Source organism: Arachis hypogaea, chromosome 9 (genome assembly GCF_003086295.3).
Source record: "Arachis hypogaea cultivar Tifrunner chromosome 9, arahy.Tifrunner.gnm2.J5K5, whole genome shotgun sequence".
In the NCBI taxonomy this organism is placed as follows: Eukaryota; Viridiplantae; Streptophyta; class Magnoliopsida; order Fabales; family Fabaceae; genus Arachis; species Arachis hypogaea.
The window spans coordinates 85,960,887-85,977,828 of record NC_092044.1 but is presented as its reverse complement, the minus strand read 5'-3'; the positions used below and the strand labels follow the sequence as shown (position 1 = coordinate 85,977,828).

General features: G+C 44.1%; 1 protein-coding gene across 1 annotated transcript; it reads left to right on the top strand.

Moving 5' to 3' along the window:
• The first annotated feature begins 247 nt into the window (after positions 1-247).
• LOC112709285 (uncharacterized) lies at positions 248-1,799 on the top strand. Its single transcript, XM_025761178.1, has 2 exons — positions 248-874; positions 933-1,799. The coding sequence occupies exons 1-2, from the start codon at positions 248-250 to the stop codon at positions 1,797-1,799; spliced, it is 1,494 nt and encodes a 497-aa protein (XP_025616963.1).
• The last annotated feature ends 15,143 nt before the right edge of the window (positions 1,800-16,942 follow it).

Genomic DNA, 16,942 nt, shown 5'->3' with positions numbered 1-16,942 from the left:
CCACCAACCGGCTCCGAGGCATGATCATTCCCGATCTCCTCTAGTGAGAGGGAGAAACCCCCGAAGAAGTCACTCCAGACGTACCCCGAACCCCTGATCAGAGTCAAAAAGCCAAGGAGAAAGCAGGAAAATGCCAAGAAGACGGCGTGATCCCGTAATTTACACCCGACCTCCGACAAGAAATACTGCGGAGGAAAACCAAGAAGACAGCAGAGAAAGACTATGGAGAAGGCGATAACCCGTAATCATGGGAGCAACCCCCTTCCACCATTCGATCCTCGAGGTCTGGCTACCGAAGCACTTCGATAAGCCAACAGACATGAGGTATGATGGGACCCAAAACCCCCAAGAACATCTAACGGCCTTCGAGGTCAGGATAAATTTGAAAGGGGTGGGTGATGAAGTGAGGTGTTGTGCCTTCCCTGTAACCCTAGCGGGGCCGGCAATCCGCTGGTTCAACGCTCTCCCACAAGGCTCCATGACGACGTTCACGGACATCACCCGCGCCTTTCTAGCCCAGTTTACTACACGTATTGCTAAAGCAAAGCACCCGATCAACTTTTTGGGGGTGACACAAAGAAGCAGCGAACCGACCAGGAAATACTTGGATAGGTTCAATGACGAGTGCTTGGAGATCGACGACCTAACTGACTCGGTGGCCAGTTTATGCTTGATGAATGGGTTGCTAAATGAAGATTTCAGGAACCAAAATGTAGCTCGGGAGTATATCAATGACAAGGAGTTTAGCCAGATTGTTGCAGCCAACAAGTGGCAGCCCGCCTACAACCATGCTCGTCAGCTCGGTAACGGGAAAAGGCCCAGGGAGCACTCCAAGGATGGAGCTCCAGCTAAAACCTTCAAGCCGTTCTCCCGGGTAGGAAAGTTTACCAACTACACCCCCTGGCAGCCCCAATTGTGAAGTTTACCAGTAGATTGCCGACAAAGGCATCCTGTCGAAGCCCCGACAACTCAAGAATAGAACTAGAGGGAACAAAAACCTCTATTGTGACTACCACAAGGGCTACGGCCACAAGACCCAAGATTGTTCTGACCTAAAAGATGCTCTGGAGCAGGCGATCCGGAAAGGCAAGTTGGCAGAGTTCTCTCACCTTATAAAGAAACCTAGGAGGCGGGATCGTGATCGATCTGGCGGCCTCACCATCATGAACGTCGTGGTCGGGAGAGACGTGGCTCCTAGGACGAAGTTGGCAAGCAGAAAAGACGCCAAAGTTTTAGCCGTGTCATCATCCAGTTCCGTGCCTCCCTCCAGGAGGATACCGTCAATATCATTCGGGCCCGAGGACCAATGGTTTAACGATGTGCTGGAGAACCCTCCCATGGTGATCACGACTAGAGTTGGATCTGGCTTAGTAAAACGAATCCTAGTCGACACTGGAGTTTATTCGAACATCATGTTCCGCAATGTGTTTGATGCTTTGGGCCTCCGAGACACCGATTTGAAGACCCACCAACACGGCGTGGTCGGCTTAGGTGATAACTTCATCAAACCTGAAGGGATAGTCTCCCTGCCAGTATCCATAGGAGGAGGACGAGGGAAGAGGTCGGTAATGGCGGAGTTCGTGGTCTTAAGAGACTCCACGGCCTACAACCTCATCTTGGGAAGAAAAACTATCAATGAGTTCGGAGTAGTGATTTCTACAAAGCTATTGAAGATGAAGTTTGTTGATGATGATGGGTCGGCTGGATCCATCAGGGGAGATTTGGAAACGGCGGTTGCTTGTGACAACGCCAGTCTCTCCCTAAGGAAGAAGTCCAAAAAGCATTCGGGGTCTTCCTAGCCAATCTAGACGCGCGAGTCGACGACAATCCCATGCCAGAACCCGAAGGAGACCTTAAGAAGTTCAGGGTCAGCGACTCGGAAGGAAAGTTCACCTTCGTAAACAGGAACCTCCCTCATGACTTAAAAGAACCATTGGTGGAGATGATCCGGGAAAACGGCGACCTGTTTGCCTGGACACCAGCTGACATGCCAGGAATTGACCCCCAGATCATGTCACACCACCAAGTTGTGAAGGCGGAAGCTAAGCTAGTGGCACAAAGGAGGAAGAAAATGTCCTAGGAAAGAGCTGACGAGGTGACCAGACAAACGGCCAGCCTGCTAGAAGCAGGTTTCATCCAGGCACTGGACTACTCGACTTGGCTATCGAATGTAGTCTTGGTCAAAAAGCCCAATGGGAAATGAAGAATGTGCGTGGACTATTCTGACCTTAACAAGGCATGCCTCAAAGATTCTTTCTCCCTCACTAACATTGATGCTCTTGTTGACGCGGCGGCGGGATACCGGTATCTGAGTTTCATGGACGCATACTCTGACTACAACCAGATACCGATGCACTGGCCAGATGAGGAGAAGACAGCGTTCATAATGCCAGGGGGAACGTACTGCTATAAGGTGATGCCGTTCGGGCTAAAGAATGCAGGAGCTACGTACCAAAGGCTAATGAACAAGATATTCAATGATCTTATCGGCAAGATGATGGAAGTGTACGTAGATGACATTCTGGTAAAGACCACCATGGCTGAGGACCTCATCGTGACCTAGAGAGCGTGTTTGCATCTCTTCGGCGGCACGGCATGAAGCATAACCCGCTCAAGTGCACCTTCGCCATGGAAGCCAGGAAATTCTTGGGCTTTATGATAACCCAAAGAGGAGTGGAGGTCAACCTGGAGAAATGTGAAGCAATCTTACAAATGAAGAGCCCGGGATGCGTAAAAGATGTCCAAAGATTGGCGGGAAGGCTCACCGCACTATCCCGCTTCCTCGGAGCCTCGACCGCCAAAGCTCTGCCGTTCTTCAACTTGATGAAAAAGGGGATAGTGTTCGAATGGACCCCAGCATGTGAAGAAGCCTTCAAGTACTTCAAGGATATAAGCTCGGCACCGCATGTCCTCGGGAAACCTAAGAATGGAGAGGCGCTGTATCTGTACTTAGCAATAACTGATGAGGCTTTGGCAACAGTCTTGCTGTGAGAAGAAGGAAAGATCCAGCAACCAATCTATTTCATAAGTAAGGCGTTACAAGGGGCGGAGCTAAGGTACAGTAAGCTGGAGAAGCTAGCATACGCACTCCTAACCTCCTCCCGTAGGTTGTGACAGTACTTCCAAGGACACCAGATAATCGTCAGGACGGACAAGGCAATCCACCAACACCAAGTACTCCAGAAACCCGATCTGGTGGGCAGGATGATGACCTGGGCAATCGAACTGTCTCAATATGACTTGCAGTACAAATCCAGACATGCGATCAAGGCCCAAGCCATGGCTAACTTTCTGGTAGAAGTAATGGGAAGCCCTCCCGAGGTGCCGAGCACACAGTGGAAGCTCCATGTGGACGGAGCCTCAAACCAAACGTTCGGGGGAACGGGGATCATCCTGGAAAGTCCAACCGAAGTCACATATTAGCAATTGGTCAAGTTTGAATTCCCGGTGTCTAATAATCAAGCGGAATATGAGGCCCTTCTTGGCGGCCTAGTCCTGGCAAGAGAAGTCGTGGCCACCAGAGTAGAAGTGTGTAGCGACTCTCAAGTCGTGACTTCACAGATTAATGGAACGTACAAAGCCAGAGATTCACTATTGAAAAAATATTTGGAGAAGGTAAAAAAGTTGAGCGAGGAGTCCGATGAAGTCATGGTTCAGCACGTTCCGAGAAAGAGGAACACCTGGGCGGACTTCCTATCAAAACTGGCGAGCACAAAGCCAGGAATAGGAAACCGATCTCTGATTCAAGGTCTAGTGAAGGAACCAATGGTGACCCTGCATATAACACGGGCAACCTACCCACCCTCCTGGGTGGACCCAATTATTGATTTCTTGGGAAAGGACAAGCTCTCGAGTGACGACAAGATGACAAAGGCGCTAAGAAGAGAAGCGGCCAAGTATATGATAATACAAGGCCAACTGTTTAAGAAAGGGCTCAGCCAACCCCTATTGAAGTGCCTGCGCCCCGACCAAACGGACTACGTGTCAAGCGAGGTCCATGAAGGATGTTGTAGCTACCACATCGAAGGGAAGACTTTAGCCCGGAAACTCGTCAGGGTTGGTTATTACTGGTCCTCAATAATGGCGGATTCCAAAGAGTTCGTAAAGAGGTGCAGAAGATGCCAAGAGAATGCCAACTTTCACAAAGCGCCAGTAGCCGAACTAAGCCTACTGATGGCCTCTCGACTATTCTCACAATGGGGAGTCGATCTCTTAAGGCCTTTATCGGTCAGACTGGGACAAGTCAAGTACCTAATTGTCGCCATCGACTATTATACCAAGTGGGTAGAGGTCGAGCCGCTGGCCAGCATATCCTCAGCTAATTGTTGGAAGTTCATGTGGAGACAAGTAATAGCCAGATTTGGGGTCCCGAAGGTCATTATCTTGGACAATGGGACACAATTTGCCGATAAGAAATTCGAAGAGTTCCTCGCCGGCTTTGGCATAAGGCAAAAACTTTCATCTGTTGAGCACCCCCAAACCAATGCCAAGTCGAAGCTGTGAACAAGGTCATCCTACAAGGCCTCAAGAAGCGACTTGACCAAAAGAAGGGAGTATGGGCAAACGAGTTAGCCTCTCTGGTCATACTGCACAACTCAGCATTCATCTACCGGGGAGACGCCCTTCCGGCTCACCTACGGGGTGGATGCGGTAATACCCGTGGAGATCGGGGAACCGAGCCCATGACTACTTTTTGAAGGAGTCGAAGAAGTCGTGGAAACAAAGGATGGCCCTGCATTACAACGCCTAAGTACTCACAAGAGAGTTTGAGCAGGGCGACCTGGTCTTACGGTGCAACTATGTTGGACTCCCGACACCTGGGGAAGAAAAGTTGGCGGCGAATTAGGAAGGCCCATACAGGGTGAAGGAGGTGCTCGGCAACGGCGCCTATAAATTGGAATGACTAGACGGCAGGGAAGTTCCCAAAACCTGGAACGCGAGCAACCTAAGAAGGTTCTATTCCTAGAAACCGAGCAACACCCAGCGAGCAAGCGGTCTGCCGGTTTAATCGGTTTAGTAAGACCCGTATCGCTTTAGGTTCATATTATTTGCCATTGGTTGTTTATTTTCCATTAGTTGTTTATTTGCTATTCGTCACCTCCTTTATCGCTTTATGTTCATATTATTTGCCATTGGTTGTTTATTTCCCATTAGTCGTCTATTTGTAATTCTTCACCTCCTTTTTTTGTATTTAATATTATTCAAATTAATCAAAATACTTTTCCAAGTAGAAGTAATCAACGCCAGAACGACACAGTATCCCGGGACTGATCACCCCAGGAACCACTGAAGTAATAAATGGCATGATAAACGGCTACTAAAATGGTAAAAGCTACGACCTGGCGTCACTACTTACCAACGAAACGGTAAACAAGTATAAGCGACTAGCTTATTACCAACAACACGGTAAGGAAACATTGAGCAAGTTAATTACCGATAAAACGGTGAACGAGTAATTTGTTACATGCCGACAAAACGGAAAACAAAATCCAAACAAAAAACAACAAGTGAGATTACATCACTTCTTCGGGATATCGACAATCTTGCCATCCTTGATGGTATTGAAAACGCTGACGGCGGAGGTGTCGAAGTCGGGAGCCAACAGCTTCACTTGAGCCTTGATGGCCTCCTCAGTCGCCAAAATGGCACCCTTAACCTGCTTCATGGTCTCTTGTACTTCTTCAACTCACCAGTTTCAGTCTGGGCCGCCTTTGCCGACGAGAGGGCATCGTCACACTCCTTCTCTAACTCTACAACCCGACCTTGAGCAGCACTAAGCTGACTCTCCAAGATAAGCTCCCGTTCCATAAATCGCTCCACAGCCATGTCAGAAGTCTTGACCTTCTCCTCAGCAGCAGCCAACTGAGTCTGCAATGACTTCACCTCAGCTTTATACTTCCATTAGCGCTGACATAAGATTGAAGCTTATTTTCGAGACTCTGAGCTCCCACCAAGATGGGCTCCGCCTTCCTTACGATAGCACCTGCTCGGAGCAAGGTACGGTAAACCTACTTTGCTTGAGAAGCGAGATCCCCACCAAGGAAGAAGTCCTATGTGCCAGGAAGGAGCTGGGAGTCGATAAAGGTGCTGGCATCAAAATTCTTCTCCATCACCGTGAGGACCCCCTCAGGGCTGGAGGACGGTTTCCTTTTCCTCGGGTTCTCGACGACAATAACCTCAGGGCCTCTTCCCTCAGTTTCAACTTCTGGTTGGGGACTCGGACCAGAGCTGGTCCTGGCCACCTCTCCTTGTGTGGGCTAGGACTGGGCATCGGTCTAGACGGCGGAAGGATACGGCACTTTGTTGGTATGGGTGGCAGAGTCATCGTCACTAGTCTCAAAGAGAAAAGTATTGAACAAAGCATCAAGTCCAACTAGTTCGCCAGCCATTGATACTGCGATAAAATATGAAAGCCTGTTAGTCGAAAAGCAAATTAAGGAAAATGAACAAATAAATATGAGAACTCGACTCGACGACCACCCACCTATATAACTCCTAGCCATATCCCGATCACCCATGAGGAGATGGGGGTTAACGTGGTTCTTGCTAAAGATAGCCAACAGAATGTCGGTAACCCTCTTATTCTCAGGGGACAACCCCTTATATGTCACTTTTGTGAAGGTGTTCACCCCCGTCTCGAAGCTCCAATAGGTCGGGATGTGGTGTTCTCCCTCCAGGGTCAGCCAGAAGGGGTGCCGACCAGCGGCAGGACGAACCTTAAAGTATCTATCCTTGAAGCCATGATACGAATCCTTGAACAGACCAAAGATTCTTTGGCCCTGGGCTAACCGGAACGACATGAATCCCTTCTTGGCTTTTTCCTCCTTTGAAGGGTTCGTTAGGGTAAAGAGAAATAAGAAGACCTCCACTGAGGCCGGTAGCTCTAAAAATTTGCAGACCATCTCAAAACAGCGGATAGAGGCCCAGTTGTTTGGATGTAGTTGGGACGGCGCCATGTCACACCGGTTTAGCAGCGCCATCTGAAAGGCGGAGAAGGGTAGGCGGACTCCCAAGCTAGTAAACATTGCTTTATATACCCAGATCCAATCGGCAACTCGGGGAGTGTGTAGGTTTAGGTGGAATATCTGCTCATGAGCAGTAGGGATGAAAACCTCATAGTTGGCCTCCTCGTTGCCCCCTCCACAGAGATACTCAGCTTGTCGGAACTCCGTGAGTTCCTCTACCGTCATTTGGTTGGGGGTTTCCTTCAAGTCTAAGGTCACCTAGGCATATCGGTCGTAGGGCGCTCTCACGACGGGAACCCTCATGACAGGATGCTGGGACATACCTATAGTGGGGACAACATTCAAAGATAGTCTAAGAGGTCGGAAAACCGGCACTAATACCAGAAAACTACTATCTGCCTACCCAAGGTCTATAGTTAAGCAAAGCCTAAATCTATGGTAAAAAACGAAGTCTAAACATCAAAAGCCTAAAATGGTTACCCCCTAATGCCTATGTACTGAAACTATTCAAGCATTCAACAAAATGTATAGTGCGCATACAAAATTGAAATAGAAGAACGAGTGGCTTAACAGCAAGGTTAAACTAGCCAAAATAAGAAAAAGAAAAAGAACTTACCAGAATGATGATGATCGACGAAAACTGGGACGATGATGATCAAAAGAAACTGGGACGTGCTGTGAAGATTTGGACGAATCAAGGGCCATTGGGAACAAAGACCTTTAGAAAAATGTGGAAAGGGAGATTGTGTGGTAGCAATTTGGGGGAGTGAGAAACTGAAACACTGAGGCAAAGAAAGGAAAAATAAAAGCAAAGCGAAACTACCATGAAGAAGAGCGAAAGACAGGGGTAAAATAAACTTTTCCCCAAGCTTTCAAATCACCCATAAATGCACTTAATGGCAGGCGCGAGGAACGAGGCAACAAACTGCGCTTCCCCAAAACAACGAAACTAACTCGCGCATAGGAGGCATGCACCAACCATGAGCGGCCAACCTCGTGATGAAACAAAAGGATTGAAACACGCCAACAACGGCGCTCTCGGCCTTAGCTGGCACGTTGGGGGCACTGTTATGGCCCGGCCCAGTTGGCGCGGTATCCCGAATCGGGCGATCGACCTGACCTGGACGACGGACCCGAACCGGGAAACCGACGCAGACACTTGTCCCTTTACAACCCCACCATGCAATAGCTGTGTAGGGAAACTTCTAGGAAGATGGGCCTGTCCTTGTGGAACCCACCCCTGACAGGGTATATATGGGGAGGGCCCTACCCCTCTCCCACAGTACGTCACTACCACTCTGACTCTCAGTGCCATCTGTATCATTTCTGACTTGAGCGTTGGTGGATGAAATTGTGATACAAGAGTTCCAAGCACTGTTAGAGAAGCTTCACAACTCCGTTCAACTTAACCAGCAAGTGTACTGGGTCATCCAAGTAATACCTTACGTGAGTAAGGGTCGATCCCATAGAGATTGTTGGTATGAAGCAAGCTATGGTCACCTTGTAAATCTCAGTTAAGTGGATTCATAGGGTCAAATGTAATTGGATTAGATAATTAAAAGATAAATAAAATAAAAAAGGGATAGGAATACTTATGTAAATCAATAGTGGGAATTTCAGATAGGCGTGTGGAGATGCTAGAATCCTTTCGAATCTCTACTTTCTTATTGCTTTCATCCAATTCTTTTTACTCTTTTCCATGGTAAGCTGTATGTAGGGCATCACCATCATCAATGGCTACTTTCAATCCTCTCGGGAAAATGGTCCTATGCGCTGTCACTGCACGGCTAATCATCTGGAGGCATCACCCTTGTTGATAGCTACATCCCATCCTCTCAGTGAAAATGGTCCAAATGCTCTGTCACAGCACGGCTAATCATCTGTCGGTTCTCAATCAGGTTGGAGTAGAATCCATTGATTCTTTTGCGTTTGTCATCACGCCCAACCTTCAGGAGTTTGAAGCTCGTCACAGTCATTCAATACCGGAATCCTACTCGGAATACCACAGACAAGGTTAGACTTTCCGGATTCCCGGGATCCTACTCGGAATACCACAGACAAGGTTAGACTTTCTGGATCCCCATGAATGCCGCCATCTATCTAGCTTATACCACGAAGATTCTGTTGGGGGAATCTAAGAGATATGCGCCTAGCCTAAGGTAGAACGGAAGTGGTTGTCAGTCACGCGCGTTCATAGGTGAGAATGATGATGAGTGTCACGGATCATCACATTCATCAAAGTGTTATGCAACGTATATCTTGGAATAAGAATAAAAGAGAATTGAATAGAAAGTAATAGTAATTGTATTGAAACTTGAGGTACAGCAGAGCTCCACACCCTTAATCTATGGTGTGTAGAAACTCCACCGTTGAAAATACATAAGTGAAAGGTTCAGGCATGGCCGAATGGCCAGCCCCCCTGGTCTAAGGACTAGGCATCCAAAGATGACTAATACACTAGTAAAAAGTCTTATTTATACTAAACTAGCTACTAGGGTTTACATGAGTAAGTAATTGATGCATAAATTCACTTCCGGGGCCCACTTGGTGTATGTTTGGGCTGAGCTTGATCTATCCATGAGCTGAGGCTTTTCTTGGAGTTGAACGCCAAGTTATAACGTGTTTTGGGCGTTCAACTCCGGATCATGACGTGTTTCTGGCGTTTAACTCCAGACATCAGCATGTACTTGGCGTTCAACGCCAAGTTACGTCGTCAATTTCCGAGTAAAGTATGGACTATTATATATTGCTGGAAAGCTCTGGATGTCTACTTTACTACGCCGTTAAGAGCGCGCCATTTGGAGTTCTGTAGCGCCAGAAAATCCATTTCGAGTGCAGGGAGGTCAGATTCCAACAGCATCAGCAGTCCTTTTGTCAGTCTTTTTCAGAGTTTTGCTCAAGTCCCTCAATTTCAGCCAGAAATTACCTGAAATCCCAGAAAAACACACAAACTCATAGTAAAGTCCAGAAATGTGAATTTAACATAAAAACTAATGAAAACATCCCTAAAAGTAGCTTGAACTTACTAAAAACTACCTAAAAATAATGCCAAAAAGCGTATAAATTATCCGCTCATCACAACACCAAACTTAAATTGTTGCTTGTCCCCAAGCAACTGAAAATCAATTAGGATAAAAGTAAGAGAATATACTATAAATTCCAGAATATCAATGAATATTAATTATAATTAGATGAGCGGGACTTGTAGCTTTTTGCTTCTGAACAGTTTTGGCATCTCACTTTTTCCTTTGAAGTTCTGAATGATTGGCTTCTCTAGGAACTTAGAATTTTGGATAGTGTTATTGACTTTCCTAGTTAAGCATGTTGATTCTTGAAGACAGCTACTTATGAGTCTTGGCCGTGGCCCTAATCACTTTGTTGTCCAGTATTACCACCGGATACATAAATGCCACAGACACATGACTGGGTGAACCTTTTCAGATTGTGACTCAGCTTTGCTAGAGTCCCCAGTTAGAGGTGTCCAGAGCTCTTAAGCACACTCTTTTGCTTTGGATCACGACTTTAACCACTCAGTCTCAAGCTTTTCACTTGGACCTTCATGACACAAGTACATGGTTAGGGACAGCTTGATTTAGCCGCTTAGGCCTGGATTTTATTTCCTTGGGCCCTCCTATCCATTGATGCTCAAAGCCTTGGATCCTTTTTACCCTTGCCTTTTGGTTTTAAGGGCTATTGGCTTTTTCTGCTTGCTTTTTCTTTTTCTTTCTATTTTTTTCGCCAAATTTTTTTCCGCAAGCTTTTGTTTTTCACTGCTTTTTCTTGCTTCAAGAATCAATTTCATGATTTTTCAGATTATCAATAACATTTCTCTTTGTTCATCATTCTTTCAAGAGCCAACAATTTTAACATTCATAAACAACAAGATAAAAAATATGCACTGTTCAAGCATTCATTCAGAAAACAAAAAGTATTATCACCACATCAATATAATTAAATTAAATTCAAGGATAAATTCGAAATTCATGTACTTCTTGTTCTTTTGAATTAAAACATTTTTCATTTAAGAGAGGTGAAGGATTAATGGAATTATTCATAACTTTAAGACATGGTTACTACATACTAATGATCATGAAGTAGAGACACAAAATATAGATAAACATAACATAGAAACCGAAAAACAGAAAGAAATAAGAACAAGAAATGAATCCACCTTTAGTGGCGTCTTCTTCTTGAAGGTCCAACAATGTCCTTAAGTTCTTCTATGTCCCTTCCTTGCCTTTGTTGCTCCTCCCTCATTGCTCTTTGATCTTCTCTTATTTCATGGAGAATGATGGAGTGCTCATGATGTTCCACCTTTAATTGTTCCACATTGTGGCTCAAATCTTCTAAGGAAGTGTTGAGTTGTTCCCAATAGTTGTTGGGAGGAAAGTGCATCCCTTGAGGCATCTCAGGGATTTCTTGATGATGAGCTTCCTCATGCATCTCTTGAGAACCGTGAAGGGTCTCTCTTGCTTGCTCCATCCTCTTCTTGGTGATGGGCTTATCCTCTTCAATGGAGATGTCTCCTTCTATGATAACTCCAGCTGAGTAACATAGATGGCAAATAAGGTGAGGAAAAGCTAGCCTTGCCATGGTGGAGGGCTTGTCGGCTATTTTGTAGATTTCATTGGAGATGACCTCATGAACTTCTACTTCCTCTCCAATCATGATGCTATGAATCATGATGGCCCGATCCACAGTAACTTCAGATCGGTTGCTAGTGGGAATGATGGAGCGTTGAATGAACTCCAACCATCCTCTAGCTATAGGCTTGAGGTCCAGTCTTCTTAGTTGAACTGGCTTGCCTTTGGAGTCTCTCTTCCATTGAGCTCCTTCCACACATATGTCCATTAGGACATGGTCCAACCTTTGATTAAAGTTGACCCTTCTAGTGTAGGGGCGTACATCTCCTTGCATCATGGGCAAGTGGAACGCCAACCTCACATTTTCCAGACTAAAATCTAAGTATTTTCCCCGAACCATTGTGAGATAATTCTTCGGACTCGGGTTCATACTTTGATCATGGTTCCTAGTGATCCATGCATTGGCATAGAACTCTTGAACCATTAAGATTCCGACTTGTTGCATGGGGTTGGTTAGGACTTCCCAACCTCTTCTTCGGATCTCATGTCGGATCTCCGGATACTCATTTTTCTTGAGCTTGAAAGGGACCTCAGGGATCACCTTCTTCTTTGCCACAACATCATAGAAGTGGTCTTGATGGCTCTTGGAGATGAATCTTTCCATCTCCCATGGCTCAGAGGTGGAAGCTTTTGTCTTCCCTTTTCCTTTTCTAGAGGATTCTCCGGCCTTAGGTGCCATTGATGGTAGTGGAAAACAAAAAAGATTGTGCTTTGACCGCACCAAACTTAAAATATTGCTCGTCCTCGAGCAAGAGAAGAAAGAAGAGAAAAAGAAGAAGAAGAGAATATGGAGGAGAAGGGGAAGTGTAGATTCGGCCAAGGTATAGAAGAGGGGGTAGTGTTGTGTGAAAATGAAGTAGAATGGAAGGGTATATATAGGGAAAGGGGAGAGTGTAGGTTCGGCCATTTAGGGTGGGAATGGGTGGGAAAGTGTTTTTGAATTTTGAAGGTGGGTGGGGTTTATGAGGAAGAGGGGATGGATGTGAGTGGTGAAGGGGGTGATTGGGAAGAGGGTTTGAGGTGATTGGTGAAGGGTTTTGGGAAGTGTGACATGGGGAAGAGTAAAATAGGATTAGGAGGTAAGGTGGGAATATGTTAGGTGGGGATCCTGTGGGGTCCACAGATCCTGAGGTGATCCTGTGGGGTCCACAGATCCTGAGGTGTTCAAGGAATTCCATCCCTGCACCAAATAGGCATGTAAAATGCCTTTGCACACCATTCTGGCGTTTAAACGCCGAGTGGTGCACATTCTGGGCGTTCAACGCCCACATGTAACATGTTTCTGGCGTTGAACGCCAGTTTCATGCTTGTTGCTGGCGTTCAGCGCCAGCTTTTCCTCTAGGCACATTCCTGGCGTTCAGCGCCAGAATGTTGCTTGTTTCTGGAGTTCAGCGCCAGGTTGATGCTCTGTTCTGGCGTTGAACGCCAGCCAGATGCTTCTTACTGGCGTTGAACGCCAATCTGTGCTTCCTCCAGGGTGTGATTTTTTCTTCTGCTGTTTTTGATCCTGTTTTTAATTTTTATATTTTTTTCGTGACTCCTCATGATCATGTACCTAATAAAACACAAAATAATAATAAAATAAAAATTAGATAAATAAAATTGGGTTGCCTCCCAACAAGCGCTTCTTTAATGTCAATAGCTTGACAGTGGCTCTCATGGAGCCACAAAGGTGATCAGGTCAATGTTGTATAGTCCCAACACCAAACTTAGAGTTTGGATATGGGGTCTTAACACCAAACTTAGAGTTTGGTTGTAGCCTCCTAACACCAAACTTAGAATTTGACTGTGGGGGCTCTTCTTGACACTGAACTGAGAGAAGCTCTTCATGCTTACTCTCTTTTGTCACAGAGGGATGGCCATGTGCCTTAAACACAAGGTAGTCCCCATTCAATTGAAGAACTAATTCACCTCTGTTGACATCTATCACAGCTCCTGCTGTGGCTAGGAAGGGTCTTCCAAGGATAATGCATTCATCCTCTTCCTTCCTAGTGTCTAAGATTATGAAATCAGCAGGGATGTAAAGGCCTTCAACCTTTACTAACACGTCCTCTACTATTCCATAAGCTTGTCTCAATGACTTGTCTGCCAATTGTAATGAGAACAAGGCAGGTTGTACCTCAATGATCCCTAGCTTCTCCATTACAGAGAGTGGCATAAGATTTATCCCTGACCCTAAATCACATAGAGCTTTTTCAAAGGTCATGGTGCCTATGGTACAAGGTATTAAGAACTTGCCAGGATCTTGTTTCTTTTGAGGTAGAGTTTGCTGAGTCCAGGTATCTAGTTCATTAATGAGCAAGGGAGGTTCACTTTCCCAAGTCTCATTACCAAACAACTTGGCATTCAGCTTCATGATAGCTCCTAAATATTGAGCAACTTGCTCTCCAGTCACATCTTTATCCTCTTCAGAGGAAGAATAGTCTTCAGAGCTCATGAATGGCAGAAGGAGATTTAATGGAATCTCTATGGTCTCTGTATGAGCCTCATATTCCTTTGGATCCTTAATAGGAAACTCCTTCTTGCTTGAAGGACGTCCCAGGAGGTCTTCCTCACTAGGATTTTCGTCCTCCTCCTCCCTTGTGCATTCGGCCACATTGATCAAATCAATGGCCTTGCACTCTCCTTTTGGATTCTCTTCTGTATTGCTTGGGAGAATACTGGGAGGAGTTTCACTGACATTCTTACTCAGCTGGCCCACTTGTGCCTCCAGATTTCTGATGGAGGATCTTGTTTCACTCATGAAACTGAAAGTGGCTTTTGACAGATCAGAGACTAGATTGGCTAAATTAGAAGTGTTTTGGTCAGAATTCTCTGTCTGTTGCTGAGAAGATGATGGAAAAGGCTTGCTATTGCTCAGCCTATTGCGTCCACCATTGTTAAAGCCTTGTTGAGGCTTTTGTTGATCCTTCCATGAGAAATTTGGATGATTTCTCCATGATGAATTATAGGTGTTTCCATAAGGTTCACCCATGTATTAACCTCTGCTATTGCAGGGTTCTCAGGATCATAAGCTTCTTCAGAAGCTGCCTCTTTAGTACTGTTGGATGCATTTTGTCATCCATTCACACTTTGAGAGATCATGTTGACTTGCTAAGTCAACACTTTGTTCTGAGCCAATATGGCATTCAGAGCATCAATTTCAAGAACTCCCTTCCTCTGAGGCGTCCCATTATTCACAGAATTCCTCTCAGAAGTGTACATGAATTGGTTGTTTGCAACCATGTCAATGAGTTCTTGAGCCTCTTCAGGCATTTTCTTTAGGTGAATAGATCCACCTGCAGAATGGTCCAATGACATTTTTGAAAATTCAGACAGGCCATAATAGAATATATCTAATATGGTCCATTCTGAAAACATGTCAGATGGACATCTTTTGGTCAGCTGCTTGTATCTTTCCCAAGCTTCATAGAGGGATTCACCATCTTTTTGCTTGAAGGTCTGAACATCCACTCTCAGCTTGCTCAGCTTTTGAGGAGGAAAGAATTTATCCAAGAAGGCAGTGACCAGCTTATCCCAGGAGTCCAGGCTATCCTTGGGTTGTGAATCTAACCATATTCTAGCTCTGTCTCTTACAGCAAAAGGGAAAAGCATGAGTCTGTAGGCTTCAGGATCAACTCCATTCGTCTTTACAGTCTCACAAATCTGCAAGAACTCAGTTAAAAACTGATAAGGATCTTCAGATGGAAGTCCATAAAACTTGCAGTTTTGTTGCATTAAGGCAACTAGCTGAGGTTTCAGCTCAAATTTGTTGGCTCCAATGGCAGGAATGGAGATGCTTCTTCCATCAAATTTGGACGTTGGCTTTGTGAAGTCACTAAGCATTCTCCTTGCATTATTATTATTTTCGGCTGCCATCTCCTTCTCTTGTTCTAATGTTTCTGAAAGGTTACCTTTAGATTGTTGTAACTTAGCTTCTCTTAATTTTCTCTTCAGAGTCTTTTCAGGTTCTGGATCAATTTCAACAAGAGTGCCTTTATCCTTGTTCCTGCTCATATGAAAGAGAAGAAAAGAAGAAAAGAAAGAGGAAACCTCTATGTCACAATATAGAGATTCCTTTATGTTAGTAGAAGAAGAAAGAGGAGAAGAATGTAGAAGAGGGGATTCGGATATTTGGATGGAGAGAGGTGAAGAGAAGTGTTAGTAATTAAATAATTAAATGGAATAAGAGAGAAGAGATAGAAAATTCGAAAATAATTTTCAAAAAAAGGGTTAGTAATTTTTAGAAAATTAGAAATAAGATGAGATTAAAATTAAAATTTAAAACAAAAAGAATTTTTGAAAAAGAGATGAGATATTTTCGAAAATTAGAGAGGGAAAAGTAGTTAGGTGGTTTTGAAAAAGATAAGAAACAAACAAAAAGTCAAAGAGTTAGTTGAAAAAGATATTAAAATCAAATTTGAAAAGATAAGAAGATAAGAGGTTAAATAAGATATTTTGAAATCAAATTTTGAAAAAGATAAAATTTTTGAAAAAGATAAGATAAAAGATAAAAAGATTTAATTTTTAAATTTAAAATTAATTACTAACAAGAAACTAAAAGATAAGATTCTAGAACTTAAAGATTGAACCTTTTTTAACAAGAAAGTAATAAACTTCAAATTTTTGAATCAATCACATTAATTGTTAGTGAATTTTCAAAAATATGATATAAAGATAAGAAAAAGATTTTGAAAATAATTTGAAAAAGAATTTTTGAAATTTTCGAAAATAATGAAAAAAATGAAAAAATATGATTTTTGAAAAAGATTTTAAAAAGATAAGATTTTTAAAATTGAAAATTTGACTTGACTTGTAAGAAACAACTAATTTTAAAAATTTTTGACTAAGTCAACTGATGAGCGGATAATTTATACGCTTTTTGGCATTGTTTTTAGTATGTTTTTAGTATGATTTAGTTAGTTTTTAGTATATTTTTATTAGTTTTTAGTATATTTTCCAGCAATGTATAATAGTCCATACTTTGCCCGAGATTTGATGGCCCAAACCGGCGTGGCAAATCAGCCTCAGAATTTCCAGCGTTTAACGCTGGAACTGGCATAAAACTTGGAGTTAAACGCCCAAACTGGCATGAAAACTGGCGTTTAACTCCAGAAAAAGTCTCTACACATGAAAGCTTCAATGCTCAGCCCAAGCACACACTAAGTGGACCCAGAAGTGGATTTTTACGTCATTTACTCATTTCTGTATACCCTAGGTTACTAGCTTACTATTAATAGGATCTTTTGACATTGTATCTGTACCTCATGACACTTTACACGTTTCTTTGTATACTTCCTACAGCATGAGTCTCTAAACCCCATGGTTGGGGGTGAGGAGCTCTGCTGTGTCTTG